General features: G+C 48.5%; 3 protein-coding genes and 10 non-coding genes across 13 annotated transcripts; 1 reads left to right on the top strand and 12 right to left on the bottom strand.

Moving 5' to 3' along the window:
• Nucleotides 1–582: 582 nt before the first annotated feature.
• On the bottom strand, nt 583–4,696 carry rnf175 (ring finger protein 175). The gene is made up of 9 exons (XM_037480064.2): nt 4,603–4,696; nt 4,226–4,266; nt 3,843–3,972; nt 3,607–3,761; nt 3,281–3,388; nt 2,830–2,950; nt 2,605–2,738; nt 2,184–2,285; nt 583–1,760 (listed from the first exon to the last, which is right to left on the bottom strand). Exons 1-9 carry the CDS (start codon nt 4,621–4,623, stop codon nt 1,640–1,642), a joined length of 933 nt encoding a protein of 310 aa, XP_037335961.1. The 5' UTR covers nt 4,624–4,696; the 3' UTR covers nt 583–1,639.
• A 561-nt stretch (nt 4,697–5,257) lies between these two features.
• On the bottom strand, nt 5,258–5,351 carry LOC119223834 (small nucleolar RNA SNORD14). Its single transcript, XR_005120992.2, has one exon. It is a non-coding gene; the product is annotated as a small nucleolar RNA SNORD14 (small nucleolar RNA).
• A 186-nt stretch (nt 5,352–5,537) lies between these two features.
• On the bottom strand, nt 5,538–5,631 carry LOC134133972 (small nucleolar RNA SNORD14). The gene has a single exon (XR_009957204.1). It is a non-coding gene; the product is annotated as a small nucleolar RNA SNORD14 (small nucleolar RNA).
• A 173-nt stretch (nt 5,632–5,804) lies between these two features.
• LOC134133901 (small nucleolar RNA SNORD14) lies at nt 5,805–5,897 on the bottom strand. Its single transcript, XR_009957202.1, has one exon. It is a non-coding gene; the product is annotated as a small nucleolar RNA SNORD14 (small nucleolar RNA).
• Nucleotides 5,898–6,046: 149 nt separating this feature from the next.
• Nucleotides 6,047–6,140, bottom strand: LOC134133931 (small nucleolar RNA SNORD14). The gene has a single exon (XR_009957203.1). It is a non-coding gene; the product is annotated as a small nucleolar RNA SNORD14 (small nucleolar RNA).
• A 166-nt stretch (nt 6,141–6,306) lies between these two features.
• On the bottom strand, nt 6,307–6,400 carry LOC119223854 (small nucleolar RNA SNORD14). The gene has a single exon (XR_005121011.2). It is a non-coding gene; the product is annotated as a small nucleolar RNA SNORD14 (small nucleolar RNA).
• A 175-nt stretch (nt 6,401–6,575) lies between these two features.
• Nucleotides 6,576–6,668, bottom strand: LOC119223832 (small nucleolar RNA SNORD14). Its single transcript, XR_005120990.2, has one exon. It is a non-coding gene; the product is annotated as a small nucleolar RNA SNORD14 (small nucleolar RNA).
• A 150-nt stretch (nt 6,669–6,818) lies between these two features.
• Nucleotides 6,819–6,912, bottom strand: LOC119223835 (small nucleolar RNA SNORD14). The gene has a single exon (XR_005120993.2). It is a non-coding gene; the product is annotated as a small nucleolar RNA SNORD14 (small nucleolar RNA).
• Nucleotides 6,913–7,078: 166 nt separating this feature from the next.
• On the bottom strand, nt 7,079–7,172 carry LOC119223836 (small nucleolar RNA SNORD14). Its single transcript, XR_005120994.2, has one exon. It is a non-coding gene; the product is annotated as a small nucleolar RNA SNORD14 (small nucleolar RNA).
• Nucleotides 7,173–7,354: 182 nt separating this feature from the next.
• LOC119223878 (small nucleolar RNA SNORD14) lies at nt 7,355–7,448 on the bottom strand. Its single transcript, XR_005121032.2, has one exon. It is a non-coding gene; the product is annotated as a small nucleolar RNA SNORD14 (small nucleolar RNA).
• Nucleotides 7,449–7,591: 143 nt separating this feature from the next.
• Nucleotides 7,592–7,685, bottom strand: LOC119223833 (small nucleolar RNA SNORD14). The gene has a single exon (XR_005120991.2). It is a non-coding gene; the product is annotated as a small nucleolar RNA SNORD14 (small nucleolar RNA).
• Nucleotides 7,686–9,401: 1,716 nt separating this feature from the next.
• On the top strand, nt 9,402–17,573 carry LOC119222906 (tripartite motif-containing protein 2-like). Its single transcript, XM_037479893.2, has 14 exons — nt 9,402–9,531; nt 11,667–12,132; nt 12,241–12,389; nt 12,799–12,979; nt 13,063–13,322; nt 13,420–13,558; nt 13,644–13,829; nt 14,069–14,264; nt 14,354–14,457; nt 14,581–14,748; nt 14,902–15,070; nt 15,239–15,309; nt 15,396–15,536; nt 15,620–17,573. Exons 2-14 carry the CDS (start codon nt 12,034–12,036, stop codon nt 15,770–15,772), a joined length of 2,016 nt encoding a protein of 671 aa, XP_037335790.1. The 5' UTR covers nt 9,402–9,531; nt 11,667–12,033; the 3' UTR covers nt 15,773–17,573.
• Nucleotides 17,574–18,083: 510 nt separating this feature from the next.
• On the bottom strand, nt 18,084–21,368 carry LOC119222932 (L-amino-acid oxidase-like). The gene is made up of 8 exons (XM_037479953.2): nt 21,221–21,368; nt 20,791–20,857; nt 20,411–20,631; nt 20,101–20,213; nt 19,712–19,913; nt 19,551–19,619; nt 19,300–19,436; nt 18,084–19,160 (listed from the first exon to the last, which is right to left on the bottom strand). Exons 2-8 carry the CDS (start codon nt 20,816–20,818, stop codon nt 18,374–18,376), a joined length of 1,557 nt encoding a protein of 518 aa, XP_037335850.2. The 5' UTR covers nt 20,819–20,857; nt 21,221–21,368; the 3' UTR covers nt 18,084–18,373.
• Nucleotides 21,369–22,550: the final 1,182 nt, after the last annotated feature.

The following is a 22,550-nucleotide window of genomic DNA, read 5'->3' as shown; positions in this document are numbered from 1 at the left end:
TAGAAAAACACACTTAACAGAATCCAGTTACTGTTGCAATTACAACAGGAAACACATTTGCACAAAATATGTCAGTATAAGTTATCAGAACTTAAATGAATATACATGGCACTTCTGGTTCTGACTGTTAAACTATACTTTGTCACAAAATATAGTTGTAGCAAATAGCAAATGTCCGTCTTTGCAAACTACACATTTGAAAATACCGTTGGTTAATGACAGGACCTAACGTTAAACCAAATGATGGAAATAAATAACTGAACTTGTAGATTTTTTGCAAAGCACATATTATGGTGAAATTACAAACCTTGTGTTTGTTGAGTTAAAACTGAATTAATGTTGTATAAGCATTAAGCAACATAGCAAAAAGGCTAACAGACGAAAGAGTTACCCCACTAATTCATTTTAGCCCTGCATTGATGACACATGTATAAATATACAGAGAGAACATAGTTTCATACCTTCATCTTTTGCTCGTTTCTCCTCCTCTTCTTTAATTTTCTTTCTATAGTGGGAACCTGATGGCTTTAACCTTTTTCCGTCCATCTCTGTTTTTATTTGCCACTGACTCGACAAGCAACAGATTTCCCATCCCCCCCCGAACACTGTCAGTCACAACCAGAAGTCAACACTAAACCAATTAACCTTGGTGACAGGTGACACATGGTTGTTTTGTATTACCAATTTTTATTGGCCATTTCACACAATTCATAAAAAACAAAAATATGCAGGAACTATAGGCCTGCATTTATCATTATTGAAATGTGCGTTATTTGGAAGAAAGTCGGGATGTGACTGACTTTAGCCACTAATTACATTAGCGTATTTAACAGTGAATCCCCCGACCCCTGCTCCCCCCCCTTATCCGACCGTTCCATTTGGGTGACCCAGAGGTGACCTGTCCCCCGCGCGCCCCTCCCTTTTCCACAGCTTCTGTGCACAGCACCTCCAGCAAGCAGGGCGCCAATCTGACAACCCCCCACACAGTGAAACGATAGATGATAGAAAACTGCTTCGCGGAGCAAAGGATTTTATTTTTTTTCCAAGTGCTCGTGCCGCCCCCCATGAGCCATATCGCCACTGCACACACCGATGAGGCTTTTATATATATACACATATTTAATAAATACAAAGTTTAGATCAGCAGCGGTCTTAGACAAAGGCGACAGTTGATTTGGCAAAAGAAAGCTTCTCCCTCAGCACTGAGCCGTTTAAACAGTGGTGCAGTCTACGAGCTACGTAACGACATCGTAGTGACACAACGTTCCAACTTCCATCCAGAAAGCCACCCCCCCCCCCGTCAAATACTACAAAAATATAGACTACACCACTGCGAAATATATTTAAAAAACAAAGAAATATACATAAAATATACCTTACAGTGCGCAGAGGAATCCGAGCGTTCATTTAAACAGAAACGGACGATACAAAAGTGGAAACTGGATGAACAAAGTTGGTAGAAATGTAAACAGGAAGCGACGCGGCGTGAAAAGGTTCCGAGGATCCGGAGCCTCCAGTGAGGCTCCTTTTGTTCACGTTGGCAGCAGTTTTTTTTTCTTTTTTTCGGCATCACGTCGTCCTTCTGGATCAGTCCGCCTGTGACAAGTCAGACTACACCCCCCCCCTCCCACCCCCCATCCTACTCGAGGCCCAGGGTGAAGTTGATCCCGTGGACGACGCCGATGATGATGGGTTGCCAGGCAACCAGGTATCTGAGCCAGTCGAGCAGCTGGCCGTAGAGGACGTGCGTCTTCTCCCAGCTGGAGGGACGAGAGCGAGTTGAGGCCAATTAATGATGTCACAAATGAATATACATATTTACAATCATAGACATACTATTTACAATCATCGTCCTACCCGTGTGTCTGAAGCAACACCGCTCATAGGCTTTTATTTTGAAACGTCCACAAAACAACAGCCAGAATTTGTCTGAACAAATCTGAGCTCTTATTTTGAAGTGGTCTTTAGAGACAGGAAGTTGCTCGGCCTTTGGGGGATGTAGTTTGTTTGTGTGAATAATAAACTATTAGTTTTATTTATTGGCAGACCGACTGCTTTACGGATGGAATCACGTTCACAGGAAGGCTGCTTTTACTTTGAAGTCAGTTCCTCTTCTCCGTAATGCTTAGAATAGACACAACAACAACAACATGGAGCCTCTCGTCCCATGAGAACAAGGATACGGGTTGTTCATCATCTTCTTCATGTCCACCTTCTCGTTGCAGTATGGGCACGTCTGCTTCTTACCCACAATGCACCAGCCGCGGATGCAGAACTCGTGGAAGCTGGCGAGGGGGGGGGGGAGTTAAGGAAAAAAAAAACTGGAAACACTGATTTCCTACGAGACGATTCGTCCATCTGACCGGACGTGATGATGCTTGATTAGTGAACAAAACAACAACAACAACAACAACAACAACAACAACAGGGACGTGTCACAGCTGGTTTCAGAAGGAGTCGATGTCCCGGGCTACAACACGAGGGCTGGCCAGCCGTAGCAACAGTAACTAAGGGGGACAGCGGGGAGAAACCGGGGTCTGGAGTTTAAAGATGGGTTGTCACGGTGACCAAGCATCCCCATTTTGGGCTCAGGTAGGGGGATACATGTGTCCACAGGACAGCTGGTAGGTGTCTTCTATGAGTCCTTCCTCCTCCACGTCCACCAGGATCTTCTGACCGCACACGGCGCAGATGTCCTCGCTCAGACTCCTGCTGGGCATGCCGTCCCTGTTGTAGTACTGAGAAGACAAAAGTCATCAGCTGTCTCCGTCTCGATTGTTTAGAATTAATCGCGGTGAAAGGGGGGAGGCGGGGGGGGGGGGGCCTCACCCCGATGGTGGACGCCATGAAGTCGGAGCAGATCTCGGCGAAGTCCCTCCCCATGACGCCGTAGTAGAGCCCGTAGAACAGCATGATGACGCCCACGTCCATGGAGTCCTCCGCCTTGATCCTGCCCGGAGACGGAGACAGAGCCTGTCAGCGAGGGACGTGTGCAGAGACAGGAGAGGACGTGGAGACACTGAGCTGGTTCATCTGCACCGTGTCTGTTTAATCCATCCATTCGCTGAACGAAAGCAGACTTATAAAAGCTTCTTGTTGCACCACTTTAAATAGAACGTCTTTGGCTTCCAGTCAAAACCCATCCATCCTTAGTGGTTCATATTTATTCATCGTTGTCACATGACTGTCAGATCATGACGTCATAGCTTCTCTTTTACCTTTTTTCTCCCAGAATCTGATTTAGGGAAACGACTTACGCCGGGGAGCTGAACGCGCTCACCTGAAGAAGACGTTGAAGCCGAACATGGTGAACATGATGGCCAGGTAGCCCAGGACGCCCACCGCGTAGCTCAGCTTGTAGATGAGCAGGAACCACTTGTACACCATCCTGAGGAACGGGGGGCGCACTGGTCAGCACGTTCACACATTCAAACGAGCACACGTCAGTAACAACGTTCAGCAGCTGGAGACATCCACCCGGGGGGACTTCAGGGGATCTACTGCTGCTGCTGTGAGAGAGAGGAACCTCCTACTGAGGGTCCATCTAGAGCTTAACACGCGGATCAGCTGGTCTACGCGGGTAGCGGGCTGCAGCCCCCCCCCCACCTCGGCGTCCGGCAGGACAGCGGCCTGCGGGTGGCTCTGAAGATGACGTAGCTGGTGATGACGGAGAACATGCCCCACATGGACAGGAACCTCCACCAGTAGAGTTTGATGGTGAAGTAAAGCGGGACGGCCCACATCTGGACGAGCGTCACCAGCTGTGGGGGAGAAGCTGCGTTACTCTTCACGCGGTTCTTTCAGCCCTGGCGGCGTGCGCCCTTGCCTCCACCTCTACTCACGTTGTAGGAGCGGTGGTGCCGCTGCTTCCACTGCACCAGGACGATCTGAGCCACCACCAGCGTGGCGACGAGGATCATCACCATCTCCGCGTGCATGGCCTCGTGACCCCGGTGCTTCACGTGCAGCACCCTGACCGGAAGGAGCCGAGCACACGGCAGTCATTAAAGGTGCATGCTGGGTAAACCGGTGAGCTATGTGAGCACGGTGCACGCCGGGTAAACCGGTGAGCTATGTGAGCACGGTGCACGCCGGGTAAACCGGTGAGCTATGTGAGCACGGTGCATGCTGGGTAAACCGGTGAGCTAAGTGAGCACGGTGCATGCTGGGTAAACCGGTGAGCTAAGTGAGCACGGTGCATGCTGGGTAAACTGGTTCCACTCACTTCCAGTTTTCTTTGTGTGTCATCTTCAGCAGGTCGTCCTGCTGCAGGGACACAAATAGCTTCTGTGGGTCTCACTGGACAACGCTCATGTAATAGGTTAACACAAATTATTACGCGTGACTTAGACATCACACCCCGATAACACAATGCAATGAAACGCAACGCCTGGTGGAATGAGGCGTTTCCCGTCAGCTGCCACGTCCAACAGCCGCATTGGCAGCTCGCGCACAGCTGGGCAGCTAGCCGGCGCGCTAACGTGGCTAGCCGGCGTTAGCGCCCGTCAACGGCTCCTTTCGTCCATTCGGGTGTTTAAAGTAGCACTTTTTTCATGTGTACGGATCGCACACAGGTGCGGGCATGGAATTCGGCGTACTCACCTGGGGGTGCACGCCCGCCATCGTTTAGGCTAGCCCCGGCAAACAGCTAGCACGGCTAACACCGCTGTGACTGCAGCGGCTCCGGAGCGTCACGAGGACGGAGAGCCAGGAGGGTCAAACCCGGCAGCAAAGAGCGAAGCCACCATTTACGAATAACTGATGCTAAAAAGTTCTGATCAATAAGATTTATTCATCTCGATAGTTTAGTGTAAACCTTTGGTTAAATGTAATGTCACGAGGGGAAATGGGTACATTTAAAAGATGCGAGCAATTGAGACAGGATGTCCCTTGCCTTAAAGACATTGCTTTCTGCATAAATCAGTCCGTGCACCACAGCCTTCAGTCAGCTGGTTAATACTGAAGGCTGTCATAAGCTTTCATTGATCAACATAATCAGATTAAAAGCAAAGATACTTTTGGATTAAAGGGACCCTTTATTGCAGTCAAATAAAAGCATTTACATTTTCTATGTGCACAGCTTTCGCTCACATGTACATTGGCTCATTCTAAAAGAAACTTTACACAATGAAGACATTGAGATTAGCATTTATTTATGAATTGAAGTTGAAGCTTCTGATTTTACCTGCAGAGAAAAAAAAACAACACATGTCAGCTGACCGAAGCTCTGAGCCGTGACCACAGCAACAAACAGATTTCGCTCAGACATCCAAGGAAGGTTTGGGCCGTCACTGGTCCGTTGGACCTCTGGTGGAAACTACGAATGGCAGGAAATGACGTCATCACAGCGAAGCGTTTAACTCAAAGGACATCATAGACTACGTAGAACTCACAGGTCTTTAGGTCCAGACGATCCTTCCTGGTCTCTTCATGGTGCCCTGAGGGTCAACGTGGCCGCCGGCTGCAAAGACATTTACAGAGTTAGACAACAAGATTCAGAATGACTATAAAACTATAAAAGGTTTCTTGCTACAGCCTCGCTCAGACATCCAAGGAAGGTTTGGACCGTCACGGGTCTGTTGGACCTCTGGTGGAAACTACGAATGGCAGGAAATGACGTCATCACAGCGAATAGGAGCTAAACATGAGGTACATGCTGTAGAACACACACCAGCTGCACCATCACTGTTCGACCCCACTGCTTTGATGCCTGTTCGTCCATCAGAGACGTCCACCCTGGAAGAGAAGGACATCAGGTTAGAAAATGAGGCCCCTGGGAACTCGTCAAAAAGAATCTTTGGTCTTCGCTCAGACATCCAAGGAAGGTTTGGACCGTCACTGGTCTGTTGGACCTCTGGTGGAAACTACGAATGGCAGGAAATACTTCATCACAGCGAAGAGTTTACCTTAGTATGAATAAATACAAGGTTCACGTACCAGCAGCATCGGGGGGGGGGTCAACGCTTAACTTCACCCTGAGGAGAGATTACAGGACATGTTAGCATCAATGCTAACGACAGACTAGCATCAAAGCACTGCTGCAGGTTCGCTCAGACATCCAAGGAAGGTTTGGACCGTCATGGGTCTGTTTGACCTCTGGTGGAAACTACGAATGGCAGGAAATGACGTCATCACAGCGAATAGGAGCTAAACATGAGGTACGCGCTGTAGAACTAACCGGCTCCACGGCGCCGACCCCGCTGCTTTGATGCCTGTTCGTCCATCAGAGAGACGTCGAGCCTGAAAGAGGAAATCAGGTTAGAACGTGTACATGTTTAGGAACTCGTCAAAAAGGAGCTTTGGTCTTCGCTCAGACATCCAAGGAAGGTTTGGACCGTCACGGGTCTGTTGGACCTCTGGTGGAAACTACGAATGGCAGGAAATGACGTCATCACAGCGAATAGGAGCTAAACATGAGGTACATGCTGTAGAACACACACCAGCTGCACCATCACTGTTCGACCCCACTGCTTTGATGCCTGTTCGACCATCAGAGAGACGTCCACCCTGGAAGAGAAGGACATCAGGTTAGAAAATGAGGCCCCTGGGAACTCGTCAAAAAGAATCTTTGGTCTTCGCTCAGACATCCAAGGAAGGTTTGGACCGTCACGGGTCTGTTGGACCTCTGGTGGAAACTACGAATGGCAGGAAATACTTCATCACAGCGAAGAGTTTACCTTAGTATGAATAAATACAAGGTTCACGTACCAGCAGCATCGGGGGGGGGGGTCAACGCTTAACTTCACCCTGAGGAGAGATTACAGGACATGTTAGCATCAATGCTAACGACAGACTAGCATCAAAGCACTGCTGCAGGTTCGCTCAGACATCCAAGGAAGGTTTGGACCGTCATGGGTCTGTTTGACCTCTGGTGGAAACTACGAATGGCAGGAAATGACGTCATCACAGCGAATAGGAGCTAAACATGAGGTACGCGCTGTAGAACTAACCGGCTCCACGGCGCCGACCCCGCTGCTTTGATGCCTGTTCGTCCATCAGAGAGACGTCGAGCCTGAAAGAGGAAATCAGGTTAGAACGTGCACATGTTTAGGAACTCGTCAAAAAGGAGCTTTGGTCTTCGCTCAGACATCCAAGGAAGGTTTGGACCGTCACTGGTCCGTTGGACCTCTGGTGGAAACTACGAATGGCAGGAAATGACGTCATCACAGCGAAGCGTTTAACTCAAAGGACATCATAGACTATGTAGAACTCACAGGTCTTTAGGTCCAGACGATCCTTCCTGGTCTCTCCATGGTGCCCTGAGGGTCAACGTGGCCGCCGGCTGCAAAGACATTTACAGAGTTAGACAACAAGATTCAGAATGACCATGAAACAAAGGTTTCTTGCTACAGCCTCGCTCAGACATCCAAGGAAGGTTTGGACCATCACTGGTCGGTTTGACCTCTGGTGGAAACTACGAATGGCAGGAAATGACGTCATCACAGCGAGTTTAACTCGCTTATACAAGGCTCACGTACCAGCAGCATTGGGGGGGGGGGGGGTCAGCGCTGAACTTTGGCCTGAGGAGAGATTACAGGACATGTTAGCATCAATGCTAACGACAGACTAGCATCATAGCACTGCTGCAGCCTCGCTCAGACATCCAAGGAAGGTTTGGACCGTCACGGGTCTGTTTGACCTCTGGTGGAAACTACGAATGGCAGGAAATGACGTCATCACAGCGAAAGAATATTCTGATGCAGTACAAATATGTTTCTAAATTGATGCAAACGCAGGATTTTACTTTAAGTTTAATTTATTGATTTTATAAATGACCTTTTCAGTGAAGGCAGAAATAACGTCTGGTTTATTTCGCACCAACTTTAGACCGTTAGTATTACGTTAACTCAACCACGTGGTCACCTTCTGGAAAATACCAGAAGTGAAAAACTAAGGATGGATAATTAGATCTTTTATTGCCCTTTGAAGTTGATGAAATCAATATTTGAATGTGAGCTCAGTTCGGGAGGGAATGAACACTTAATGAATACAGAATGATAGAAGAGCAGGATTCAAACCACGTTCTAATGAGCTCATCACGAGGCCTTTAGAGTAATACGTCCAACCACCTATTTATTGCTCTACCTGTGATTTACCTGGAATAAAGAGCTTTAAATAACAATTCAGATGACTGAGCACGACGCGTTGTCGGCTGTTAGCTGATGAGCTTTAATCTACCACCATCCTCCACAACGCCGCCTCATCGGTGATGCACGTCATCAGCGAGAAGTCCTCCGTGTTGTGAGGAACACTTTAAACGTCCTATTAATGAAGGAAAAGCTCGAAATCCAAGACATATTTACCTGGAGGAGACGCTCCGTGCGCATGTACCCGGCGTCTCGGATGGAAATGGACCTTCTGGAGTATCCGCTCCTTTTTATTCCGTCCCGGCGGCTCGTGAACGGCCCGGCGGCGCGTCACCGCCGCCTGGCGGCCAGGAGGAGCCATGCGTTACTACGTCACAGGGAACGGCTTACGGCTCAGCAGCACTCCTAGCGGTGCTTTGGAGTACTGCAGATGGAAAGACGCAATATTAAATGTATTTTCTGATAATTATTGATTATATCTATGTATATATATATCCAGAGAGAATAATGCATTAAGTGCAGTTCAAGTCAAATTTGTTTAGTCTGAAGAGGTGTGTCTTTAGTCTGAAGATGTGAAGGCTCTCTGTGGTCCTGATGTCATCACAGAGCTCCTTCCACCATTCAGGAGCAGGACAGCAAAGAGTCGAGTGTCTTGCTCTCAGTGAGGAACAAGCAGCTTGATGTTGGGATGGAGGGTTCCACCAGGTCCTGGATGGAGACTGGACCCCATCCATTCACAGCATGCTACGTGAGAACCAGTGATTTGAACTGGATGAGGCAGCCACTGGTAACCAGTGAAGAGAGGAGGACTGGAGGAGTGTGGGAGAACTTAGGAAAGTTGAAGACTAGTCAAGCTGCTGCATTCTGGATGAGCTGCAGAGGTGGAATGGCGGCAGGCGACATTAACCATATTAATACAATTATATTTCAAAACAAGTTGCAACAATGCTAAAGATGGGAGAAATCGGACATTAAGGAGGTACAAAAAAGCCTATAAATCTGTTGGGAAATGAATAAAAAAATGAAAGCAAAAGCAAATTCATAATACGTCTATAAAATACGTCTTCTTCAAAATCATTCTGACATGATATGAGAGAGAGAGAGAGAGAGAGAGAGAGAGAGAGAGAGAGGGAGAGAGATTTAAACGCCCACATCACATCACTGACTGGCGAATCAACCAATCTGCTTCCTCCTCTTCTCCTCCTCTTGCTCCTCATTGGTGGATGCTGCAGGAAAGGCCCTGATGCCCCCCCCCCCCCCCCTGCCGCCTCTCCCCCACTTCCCTGGTGCTGCTGCAAGCTGCTGGTGTTGCCGTGACGATGATACCCCCCCCCCCCCCCTCCTCCCACACGCACACTGAGCTCAGAGGAGAGGCAGCAAACAGGACGCTGTCATGACGCGATGCTTCAGGCTGGAAAACAGACCGTCGCCTCAGGACCACATGGTGAGCACTGCCTATGCTTTTTGGGGTGGGGGGGTCATGGGGGAGGGGAGATGGATGGACAGACGGTGGAATGTTTGAGGGTGACAGTAGCATCTGTAGCATGGCGTGCTTTTCCCTGAGGAAGAGAGGAAGAAGGAGGGAGGGAGGGAGGGAGGGAGGGAGGATGGACAGAATACAGGATGGATGAGAGTAAGAGGGAGAACAAGAGAAAGCAGACAACTCAGCATTAGAGCACATTCAAGTGTGTGCCTGTGTGTGTGTGTGTGTGTGTGTGTGTGTGTGTGTGTGTGTGTGTGTGTGCGTCCGTGCGCGCTAGCAGGCCCGCATCTACACTGCATGTTAGCATCCTGGGAGCTAGCAGTAACAGGAGGTACGTCACGTCTGGCATCAGATCCTCTCAGACCCGGTGGACTACTGAGCAGGGTTATCACTGGGGGCCAGGTAGGTAGGAGGGGGGGGGGGGGGGGCACAGTCCAGACCCCTTCCTTGAAGAGGTGAGAGAGGATTTTAAAGGAGATTTAAAAGAGATGCAAAGAATCTAAACAAAGTGATGCAGAAGGAGGCGATGCAAAATGCGGAGAGATGCAAAATGTTGTAGGTGAAGACATGAAAACCATTAAAAGGACGAGGTATCTCTGTGACATTAACCAGCTGTTTGGGTCATTACGACTGATGACTGTGTGGTAAGTTTGGTAATAACTGTTAACAAGAAAAATGAGAGTCACATCACTGACTGGTGGATGAACCAATCAGCTTCCTCCTCTTCCCCCCCTCCTGCTCCTCATTGGTGGATGCTGCAGCCAAGGCCCAATCAAAGCCCAAATCCCCCCAACCGCCTTCTGCCTGGTGCTGCTGCAGGCTGCTGGTGTTACTGTGGCGATGATACCCCCCCCCCCCCTCCTCCCACACACACACACACACACACACACACACACACACACACACACACACACACACACACACACACACACACACTCCCAATAGAGATTGATTTATTTATTGTGAAAGAGAAAGAATGACAGAAAGGGTTCACTTGTCTCCAGTTCTGAAAGTGACACAAACAGACACCACAATGTCACAAGACAGACACACACACACACAGACACACACACACTGCCTCACTGTCACCCCATAACAATGTGCATTATACAGCATCGTAGAATGGAACGAGGTTGGTAATGTAGACTGTGTGTGGAATGTCTTCGTTTATGTGTGTGTCTGTGTGTGTGATGTGAAGTGTGTGCGTGAGGTTGCTTTCACACCATGAAGTTGTGTATTTTGAGCAGAATAATTGGGGGGAAGGGGTTCAAACAGGATTACGCAGATCAGAGGAAACTCATCTGCATAGCACCTCGCCTTTGTGAACTGTGTAGAGGCTTAAATTTATACATTTAAAAAATAATACATTTTAGATTAATATATATGCATTTAAAGGATATGTGTGTGTCAGTAGGTGTTTTTTCCTCTCACTAAACTTCATCCATGAACACAATGTATTTATATTTATTTATATTTTTTATTTTGTATATATATATATATATATATATATATATATATATCGTCCCTGTGCAATCGGTTACCATGGAAACCACAGCCTCCCTCTCTCCGTCACTTTGAAGACATTTTCTGTGACCTACATACTGTGCTCCACCCAGCAGCTCTCCATCAGCCTCTCCCTCCTCGTTCACTATCCAGCTGTTCTGGCTTCTGCCCCTCCCACCCCACCCTCCTCCACCACACCACCCCCCTGTCAGTCGTGCCATCTGCTCCCCAACCTGCTGCACACATTCCTCTCTGTGGAGCGGACCATCTAATTTAAAGGGTGGGCTATGACAGCTTTAACACGAAACTAATCTAATATCAACTACACTTTTCTATCTGATGCAACATCTGAGATGCAAACAACTTCCTGGCAGAGTTGTGTTCGCTCAGGGACCAATAGAAAGGCGGTGTTTTACCTCGGAGAAGAGAGGGATAGAAGAAGACCTCGGCTCCACCTTTGTTGATGGTGCAGGTGGGGTTCTCAAGGCTCAACCTGATGGTGTCTCATCCCGAGGTGATCCCTCCACTCGGTACGGGAAAGTCCTCATGTGCTCATCCATGTCTTTAATCCTCGTCCCTCTCTCTGCTCCCAGGCTGTGTTCCGCTTGAAGCCCCCCATGAATCAAACCAGCCGGGTCTGATGCCCCCCCTCAATGAGACCTGAAGAGGATCAGACGGCTGCTGCCACACTTTATTTCTTCCTGCTCTGTGCCCTTTGAAGAGACTTGTTTGCAGCTTTCTGGGGGGGAGGGGGGACTCTACTGATATGTCAGACTGGGGGGGGAGTTGAAGCCGGACCTCCTTGCAGCAAGTCGGATGATCAACTAAAACCCTCTAAAAGAAACCACCCGCTGTGAAAGGAGAACCTCGCCTCTCAGCGTCCGGCCCCCGGCTGCAGGTCGGGATAAGGGCCGTGTTCTGAGACCCCCCCCCAACCCCTCACCAGGCAGCCGCCCGCCGATGGAGGCCCACCAACACTCCCCAGAGAGCAGCAGTGAGGAGTGCACCGTCCTGGAGGCGCCACCCGGCAAGAACGCCTGCCCCCGGCACGCAGGGAAGGTGAGGAGGCGACCGGGGGCGTCTAGCCCCCCCCTTAATGTGCAAGGGGGGGGTCGCATGATTAGCTTTCTCCTACTCTCCCTCTAACTGCCCCTGATTCCTCCGCAGGGGTCCGAGCTGTTCTGTCAGGCCTGCCAGGTTGCGCTGTGCGAGGACTGCGTGCCGGAGCACGAGGAGCACCCTAAGGTGCCGCTTAGCCGGGCCCTGGAGCAGCACCGCAGCAGCCTGCAGGAGAGGCTGCAGGGGGTCCAGAACAGGTGGACGGCTCAGTGGACCTGCTTTAGACGCAGACATGGTTTATGTGATATAAAACAACTGTACTGTGCCTATCCTCAGTGTAATAAATGGGGGACAGAATGGCCCATGTGACTTTCATATTTTAACGTATAAATTAATAGAAATCTTTGCCTCATCAAGACAGGAGCCAGTGGGAGGTACTCAAATGTTTGAACTAATATCATGTTTTGTTTTATTAGTTTTTATAGAACCAGAGTAATTAAATCTGTGTAATAAACAAAGTACAGTATTTCTCTCTGAGAAGCATTAAGTTGCATGAAACTCTTGAGGCATGAATGACGAATGAGATGTGATAGTGGCGTGAAGAGGAGGAGCTAAATATCTGGTGGAGAGGGAGAGGAACACAACGTCCTATATTTGTCCCTGCAGACTCCCTCAGATTTCCGACGCCCTGTCCTTCGTTAAAGAGATCCACCAACAGCTGAGCAATCAGAGAGCTTCCATCGAAGAGGACATCCAGTCGAGCTTCGAGGACCTGCACAAGCAGCTGGATGTCCGGAAGAGCGTTCTGCTGATGGAGCTGGAGGTCACGCACGGCCTCAAACAGAAGGTGATCCTGCTCGTGAGCGCTCCTCATATTCAGTGTTTGTTAACGAAAAAGCCTAAATAACAGAAAACGTCCCCTGGCTCCAGGTCCTCCAGGCTCAAGTGGAGAGCCTGGTCCGCGGAGAGGGGGACCTCGAGGCCTCCTGTTCCCAGGCGGAGGAGGCTCTGGCCGGGGAGGCGTGCGTGACGAGCCTGCAGGCGGAGAAGGAGCTGCAGGAGAAGCTGGGCGAGCTGGCCGGACTCGGCCTGCCGTGTCAGCCGGAGGAGAATGACCAGCTGGATCTGCTGCTGGAGACGGACGGGTTGAGGAAGTCGATACACAACCTGGGCACCATCGTCACCACCAGGCAAGACACTAAATAGTCCGGCCCCTGCTATGAAACTCTCTTCGTTTCAATTTGACACCATGTGACTGTCCTGGATTTCCCTCCTCCTCTTCCTCAGTGCGGTGGCGTGCCAGAGCGAAGCCATGGGTGCTGGCCTGGAGCAGTGCATTGTGGGACACCCTGCCTCGGTTACCATAGTGACAAGAGACAAGTCAGGGGGAGCCTGCAAGACTGGCAACGCGATCCTCTCAGCTGAGGTTGTTTTTTTTACACACCATCTCCAACAAAATGTGGCAAACTTCTGTGGGAACGTGAAATAACGTTCTTCATTTGTTGGACCAGGTCTTCACCCCGGATGGAAGCATAGTGGACGGTGAAATAGTGGACCACAAGAATGGAACTTATGAGTTTGTGTACACGGTGCCGAAGGAGGGCGACTTCTCGCTGGCTCTCCGTCTGTACGATCAACACATCAAGGGAAGCCCCTTCAAACTGACTATCAACAGGGTCTTGGAAGCAGAAGTCGAGGTGGGTTCACTGTTGGTAGAAATGTGGGAAGCATTGTCTTAATTTTTACACCATACTCAAACTCAAACTCAAACCAGACATAAAGCAACTCTACTTAAGTGTTTGTAAAGGTCCATGCAAGGTCACTTTAAATCTTTTTGCAATTCTCCCCGCTCACCACACGTCACAATTCCAATATCCTGCTTGGGGAAAGTTTAATCAAGTTTACATGCACATGAACTAAGCACTTCCATCTCCAGGTGTCCCCCTCCACCACCACGGCAACCAACTCGGCGGCCTACGCCACCCCGTCCACCGGCTCCTCTGAGGGGGCGAAGAGAAGAGGGAAGTCCCCCGGCCAGAAGAAAAAGGGCTCCAAGAGGGCCAGCAGCGCCTTGGGGACCCCGCGACGCAAGACCCAGAACCCCATCGAGGACGACCTCATCTTCCGAATTGGTGAGACATTTCACCTTTGGAAGCTCAGGCTATTACCAAATCTTCAGAATAGATTTTTAAGCTTGAAACAATGGTTCAACTCTCTGCAGGAACGAAGGGAAGGAACAAAGGAGAGTTCACCAACCTTCAGGGAGTGGCGGCCTCCTCCACGGGCAGGATCCTGATAGCTGACAGCAACAATCAGTGTGTTCAGGTAGAGTCCGTTTCACCTGGTCATCTCTTCTCCAAAAGGCCGTGGGAGGCTCCAGACTTTGGTAAATGTAGGTTAATAAGCCAAGGTGTGCGTTACGATCTCACCATTGTCTCCCCACTTTAGATTTTCTTAAACGAGGGGGAGTTCAAGAGCCGCTTTGGCGTGCGGGGGCGGTCGCCAGGGCAACTGCAGCGTCCCACAGGTGTGGCCGTGCACCCGAGCGGGGACATCATCATCGCCGACTACGACAACAAGTGGGTCAGCATCTTCAACAGCGAGGGGAAGTACAAGGTGGGTGGATTTCAGCTTCAAAGGGCCGAAATGTTAACGTGAGATCGATCGATGGCTCATTCTGAGCATCAGTATGAAACTTTAACCATGTTTTACCTTTCAAGGCATAAAAAACTGTTCAGCTTCCTTGTCTCGTGTTTTGTCGCCCATCAGGCGAAGCTCGGCTCCGGTAGGCTCATGGGGCCAAAGGGCGTGTCCGTGGACCAGAACGGTCATGTGATCGTGGTTGACAACAAAGCGTGCACCGTCTTCATCTTCCAGCTGACTGGCAAGCTGGTCACCAAGTTTGGTAGTCGAGGCAACGGGGACAAACAGTTTGCAGGTAGTGTTTGTTCAAAGAGACAAAGACCTATGTATCTCCACATGGCTGTTACAGAATAAAAGCTGAATAGATTTGCAACTGTTGTTACTGAAATGTAAGTCAGTTAAAGGAGTAAAAGTGTTGGTAAAGCACATCCTGTTTGGTTGTTTCTTTGCTTCTGTCCTGAAGGTCCACACTTTGCAGCAGTGAACAACAACAATGAGATCATCGTGACTGACTTCCATAACCACTCTGTCAAGGTGAGTTAATGAAGAGGTGATCCCGTTAGTGTCCTCCAGCAGGACTTGTCCCCGTGCAGTCCCGATGTATTATTTTGTCCCGACAGGTTTTCACCCTTGAGGGAGAACTGGTGTTGAAATTTGGCTCTAACGGGGAAGGAAACGGACAGTTCAACGCTCCCACCGGAGTAGCTGTGGACGTCAATGGAAACATCATCGTAGCTGACTGGGGCAACAGTAGAATACAGGTACATCCACCCCCCCACCCCCCTTCTTTCCTCAGGACGCCAAACTAAGAACGATGCTTCTCTCTTTGTTGAAACTCCTGCAGGTGTTTGACGGCAGTGGCTCCTTCCTCTCCTACATCAACACGTCGGCGGACCCCCTGTACGGACCCCAGGGCCTGGCTCTGACCTCCGATGGACACGTGGTGGTGGCCGACTCCGGCAACCACTGCTTCAAAGTCTACCGCTACCTGCAGTGATGGAGGCCTGGACGGAGAGGGGAGGAAGGGAAGAAGGGAGGAGGCAGGGTTTGGAGAAGAGAGATATGATGGAATTACACCTCGACTTGGAAGCACGGGTGGAGAAGGAAGCGGGGGTTGGGGTGGAAAGGAGAAGATTTAGCCATAATTACATCATTAGACCACAATGAATCTTTTGGAAAAAACATCATAAGTGTATTTGTCTAAAAATGAAACATGATGACGGAGAACGGTGGAACCAAGATGGTGCTTTGAACTAAAGGAGGACGAGCAGATCCTCGGATGAGGACAGAACAATGGATTTATTTTGACCTCAAAACTGAGACATATCACAGAGTGACCAATGAGTGACGCAACCTCTGATTCTAGATGTCTGTCAGAAGGTCTCTTTCTCCCCCCTTGGCGTTATTTGAAATCAGAGGAGTTGAAGGGAAAGAAAAGCTTTCAAGAATAAGTGAAGAGCAACCACAGCTTCCCAAACGCACAGCCGAGTGAATGGTGGATGAAGACATCAAGAAGGTATAAGACGGGAGTGTATGAATTAAGATTTTGGGGACTTTACATGGGCGACTAAAGTTTTATAATGTTCTGCTTTCTTATGTTGGATGTAACATGTATGTAAATCCTGGTCAGTGAGCTAAAAGAGGTCCTTGTCTTCACTACCACACATTTGCTGCATGGCTTTTTGACCATAACACTAAGTTTGTGCACAAGGTGAGGATTGGTGATGGCACCCATCATGGCAGTTCCCAGCAGGGAGTCTATGAGCGAGTTCATCTGTAAATGAAACTGGTTCAGCGGAGAATCGCCCCAAGAGGAAATCACATTATTCGTTATAAGACTAAGACACGGGCCACTTTCAGCCTATTGTCCATTGTTTGTACATTGTCTGATTAAGGAATGTTTCTTTAGTTTCTTGCCGTATGCTCGTATACTCAAACTCAACGTACAACATTTTGATTGGCTGGTTGACACTGACTAGCAGCATGATGTTATCTATGCTCGGTTCAATATTTCTTCTTGAGTAATTGAATGCAGCGAGGGGAAAAAAATTCTTTAAATCTACATGTGTGAGAGTACCTTTACTAATACTATTGTAGAATGTTGGATTCAGGGACAAAGGGACAACAATGTAGAATGTTTTTCATTGAGTTTTCCACATTGGCCTGTGAGGGAACGTTTCACAAAGCGGTGCACACACACATCGAAGGGGTTTTACAGGAAGGCAGAGTACTGCAGCGATGGACTCGGGACAGACGTGGCATCACAAAGCATTAGGTTATTACTTCTATTCATTTATTGATCTTTTTAGTCATTTTGATCCTCATAACTTTGATTGTGTCCCATCGCGTGCATTGAATTTCTTAAGTGCCCATTACAGTTCTTCTTTTTGTACATTCTGTCCGTTGCGTTGGATTGAAATATGATTGTTAGTGCTTGATACGTTTTATACTGACTGTTTTGAGTGGACAAATCAAACATTTCAAGTTTTGTTTCATCATTTTCTTGTCAAATGAAAGTTGCTATGCTGTGGGGGCAAAATAATCCAGCTAGCCAGTTAGCCTGTTAGCCAGTTAGCAGGTACAGCTCGTTAGCATTAGCATTTAAACACAACCAAAGGAGGAGGAGGACCGGGCCTGCAGACATGGAGCCATCCGGGCCACACTTTGTTCAAATACTGCAGTTACGGGCAAACTCTTGTTAGCTGCTCGTAGTCGTCGGTTTCGATGCTGGATGCTAACAACGCTCAGTATAATAAGTGCATGTTCAATGAAAAAATAATAAACTACAATGAAAGCTGTCAGATTTTCCATTCTTGCGCCGATTTTATTTAAGCATGAAAAGAGCGAGTCGACCAGTTGAAGCAGAGAGCTTTGCACACCGTCACGGCCGTGATGGCGGTTCTGCGGTTGTGGTCGTCTCTTCAGATGTCTCTTCAGATGTCAGTGACTGTGTGACCAAGCATCAGGCAGGCGGTTTGAGCCTAATTAGCTTACCCACGTTAACTGTATATTAGCACCCGACTATCAGCAAAAGCTCAACAAGAGGGCCGTGTGCGGAAAAGAGTGTTGAAAAGGAGAAATTAAAGGTCAGGCGAGTTTAGAACTCTGATCGCGCCTGACTGATCAAATCTAAAGATCCTTAACGGGTTGTTCATTTTAACACATCTGTGTTTTGCCAGTTTTTGTCTCCAACTACTCAATCTTAAGAATACAATATATATATATATAGTGAAGCTTTGGGAAGGGGGCTCGGGTGTTTCTCCCATGTCACCACCTACAGGTGAGTGATAAAAATCACGAGAACTGTCCAGATTCAAATACTTTATACTTATGAAGCCTTACATGACAACACAATTTACATTGCAACTGATTAAAGACACACAAAAATAACCAGTTATTCCATTTCAAACTACTGAAAGTTTCAAACACCCTGTGTGGTTCATTTACATATTGAAGAACATCTGACTGTCTCTTGTGTTGTGCTTGTGCCATATTGTAATGTAATTAATTTATTGACAAAAAAAAATCTTTTTTGAAAATCAAAGGGGTAGAAGAAGGATCCTAGTGAGGCTCACTCTCATAGCAAAAGGGTGAAACCCTAGAGCTCGTCGTGGTTGGTTCTGGGTGAGTCCTTGTTGATATTGGTGGCGGCCCTGATGGCGGATTTCATGGATGTCTCAATCCAGGCGTGAGGGAAGGCCGTGTGCTCCCCGGCAAAGTGGACCCGGCCTTCATTCTTGAACAGCTCCTTGGAATACTCCAAATGCTGGAAGGGCGTGAAGAGAGCGAAGGCGCCCAAACTATGGGGGTCCATGCTCCACTTCTTCACCAGCACCCCTGTGCAGAGAGACCGGACCTTCTTCCCGTGGATCTTTGCCAAATCTCTCAGAGCCAGCTCCTTCAGGTCTTCATCGCTCGCACCCAAGAAGAGGAGGGAGTCGTCGGACCAGGTGTAGGACGCCAGCAGGACGCCGATGGTCTTATTGGTCGGGAAGCCGTGGCTGGGGTAGTAGATGTAACGCGAGGGTCCGTCTGTGATGCTCTTTCCGCCCCGGATGCCATCCTTCTCCCAGAACCTCTCGCTGAAGGTTAGCAGGATTTTAGTGGAGCTTTCATAGTGGACCCCCCTCAGGACTTCCATCTTTCTGATGGAGAGAGGTGGATCAAAATCTATGAAGAGGGCTGCTTTGGCTGTGGTCGTAACCAGAACGACGTCGGCAGAAAGGTCAGTCAGGGGGTTGCGGTGGCCTGTCTCATAGGAAACAATTACACCCTTATCCGACTGGCTGATACGCTTGACCTTGGAGTTGAGCAGGATGGGGACGTCAAGGACAGAAAGGAAGGCGTTGGTCAGGAGATCCGACCCACCGGTGACTTCGTCGTACCTGAAAAAGATGAAATATGTTCAGTCTACGACACATTCAGTCAGATAATGTGGTCAGCGAGGCGACGCGTCAGACCAAGAAGCTCTACTCTCACGGGACAAACTTAAATGCACAAATGTGTTGGATCCCCCGTTCGTACGTGGTGCTGTCGCTGACGTCGCTCTGGATGTAGATCATCTCAGTTAGCGCCAGGTGCATGAGGCTCTGTTCGTTGAGCAGGTCTCCGATCATCCTCACCGCTTCGCGACTCACGCCACCTTCCGTCATCAGATACTCCTGTGGAACAAGACACACCGGATCTCAAGTCCTTCTGTCTCCTGACCAGTTCAAATATGCTCTACAGTTCCAAACCATTGTCCAATTTGCGTTGGGGTCCTCTTTGGGATTTACCTTTACAGAATAGTGGTCGTACTTCCGTAGAGCAGCACTGCAGCCGTGTGCCTCCACCTCATCTTTCACCTGGACAAAACATCTAGTAGTTTACTGCGGTAGCTTCACATACAGACGCCTCGGAGCAACGCAGGATATGATGCAACCAGCCATGCACTAACCTTCTGCAGAGCTTGCTGCAGCAGCTCCTCGGCGGACTTCCCCCGCTCTTCTGGGGGAACTTTGTACTTCAGGATGTCAGGGTTGGCTTTCACTGCATACGTCCTCCTCCGCAGCCCGTGGAACAGGTAGAAGGTGTTGAGGTCCTCCATGTTGAACTTATTCAGCTTCACTCCCAGCTTTTCAGCAAAGCAGCGGACGATGCTGTGAAGAGATGACGCCGGCTGTAGCATTTCCATTGCAAGTGTAGAGACGTGAGTTACTTCGCACTTTGCACCCTTGCATTGTCTCTGGATGAGAGGATCCATGTTTACGTACTGCTGCCAACTCGCCATCCAGGAACATCTCTAAAACATGTTGTGTCAAACATTTAAGACACAGTTTCACTCACAGATGAGAACTTGGGATCCTCATGGCTCCCAGGTCGGCATACCAGCCCTCTTCTTCATTCCTGTGGGTCTCCACCCGTCCTCCAACACGACCACTGGACTCCAATATGGTCACCTTGGTGAGACAGTCAATACAGCGGGATCAAGAAACCACCGCTGCGTCCCTCGCTTAGCTTGCGTGATTGTATGAAGGTGTTTTCAGGATGAGTTATGCAGTGACTTTCAACAGATTTCTGTCTTTGATGAATGTTTGGTCTTGATCCACTGCGGCTGAGACATGGGTCCTCCATGACATCACCCTGCAGCAGGTACCTGATGTCCCGCGTCCTGCAGCAGCTTGGCGGCGGTCAGTCCGGCCACGCCGGCGCCGACGATGACGACGCGGTGAGATGTGTTACTGTGGGGGAGGCCGCTCCTCGCCTTGTGCAGCAGCTCGTCGTAGTCTTTGTCCTTCAGACACTCATCCAGATGTTCCCTCAGGCCCACGGCGCTGATGCTGAGCTGCAGCGTGAGCAGCAGCACACTGACAGCAGCTGGAAGCACAAAGAGGGAAGAGACGCCACGTGACACGTCACATTCCTGATGTGATGACTCGCCACAACAAGAACAATCTGGTGTTTCAGGTTGGGTGTCTAATCCCACCAGTAGGGAATCATTTAGTACCTTTGTTTTTGTAAATTTGAAATGCTCACATAATTTCAGCACATGTGGATCCATCATCGTCTGGAAGCTCGTTTCCTCTGAACAGAAACAGAAAGTCTGCGGGACAAGAGGACAGACGGAGACACATTTCACTTTCACTCTCCTTTTTGACTCCTGTTTCTGTCGAAAAGACGACTGATGAAGAGATGTGAGACACCCGGGTCCGCTTTACCTGTGTGTACGTGTCTGTGTGGGTGTCTGCGTGTGGTTCTGTGTGTGTCTCTGAGTGTGAGTCTCTGAGTGTGAGTCTCTGAGTGTGAGTCTCTGAGTATGTCCATGCCGTGGACAAACAGTTTTCTACATTTTTACCATGTGTGTTTAACATCTTCTATATTATTGTATTTTAAGCATATTCTCTTTTTCATGTATAGATATAATAAACACATGTGTGTATGTGTGTATGTGGAGCGTTGTTCCTACCTTCAGTGCAGCTGAGACGCAGTGCCCCAGAGACGGGCCCTCATCATCTCTTTTATGCCCGGGTGGAACCACAAGGAGGGACTTTTCTTTCTTTCATCAGGGTTCGGTTTTCAGTTTCATGTCTAATCACCTCTTACAACATCATCAGTCGCACATTGTGGCATTCTTTCCAGAAAGAGAAATCAAGGAAGTGCAGAAAAGCCTTTTCCTCAGAAACCAGCTCTTGTTCTTGTTTGTTAACGTCATCGTCTCGAGGTGTTTTACACTGCGTTTTTAAGGAGGAACTGTGGCTACTTTATGAGTGTGATCCAGAGAGTTTATTTATTATTTACACATATAGAACCCGAAAAACCTTGTACAAACAAATGACTGTTATCAATTAGTATTATTATCAGAAAGCTGGAAGATTTGTAAAAGTGCAATAGATGAACATCTCAGATTGTCTGCAAAAGGAAGTATTAGGAATCCAGAGTAGGCCTGAAGGAAAAGGCAGGTGACTCATTGATTTATCAGTAAGATGGTGATCAATAACCTGTCACCTAGCAGCAAACAATTGAATCTGTTGGATCGAATATTTTGAGCCAAGGTAAAGTTTTCTTATGCTAACCAGGGTCATTTTCTTCTTGAGTAAAACTAAAGTGTTTTTTTTACTGTTTTTAGATCATTGATAATCAAACAGATGGGTCGTAGTAACGCGCTTCATGAGACGCTCTACAAAAGGGACGCAGACATCTTGTCCTTTGAATCTTTGTCTTGTCTGTGATTCAGATCTCCTTGGACAGCTACTCTCGGTTTGCATCCCTCCTGCTCCTCTTCCTCAGGGTCACATTGCTCCTCGTTGGCTCACTTCCCTTTTCTCACTTCAGGCCGTGGTTAAGATGATGCAAGTTGGCGGAGCCAAAGGGCAAAGACCTACGAGACGGACATCGAAGCACTCTGGACCGAAAAAGGGAACCAAAGTGAATCGTTAGATTGTGAAGTGACACTTACAGCCTTCTGCCAGCAGGGGGTCGCGTTGTGTCCTCTAAACTCATGTTATTCTCAAGACGAGATGATGAGTTGTGATGTAATCTTGTTTGTTTTCTTAATTAAACTGATTTTGTTCCCGATAAAAAACCAGGACGAAGTTGGAACTCAGACTTTTCTGTTCAGAAGCTTTAACAACTGAGCTTCTAAAAGTAGATCTTAGTTCTGACTCCACACTGCAGACATATTTATTCAGACAGGACAGAGACAGGAGGATCGGACTTGACCTTTAACCTTTGCTCCAAGATTAGAAGCCTGAATATTGTTACCTGAACGCTGTTAGAACGTTCACATCACCTCTGGA

The sequence above is a fragment of the Pungitius pungitius genome, chromosome 1 (assembly GCF_949316345.1).
Source record: "Pungitius pungitius chromosome 1, fPunPun2.1, whole genome shotgun sequence".
In the NCBI taxonomy this organism is placed as follows: Eukaryota; Metazoa; Chordata; class Actinopteri; order Perciformes; family Gasterosteidae; genus Pungitius; species Pungitius pungitius.
The sequence above is the reverse complement of the archived record's forward strand: the minus strand, read 5'-3'. Positions and strand labels throughout refer to the sequence as shown.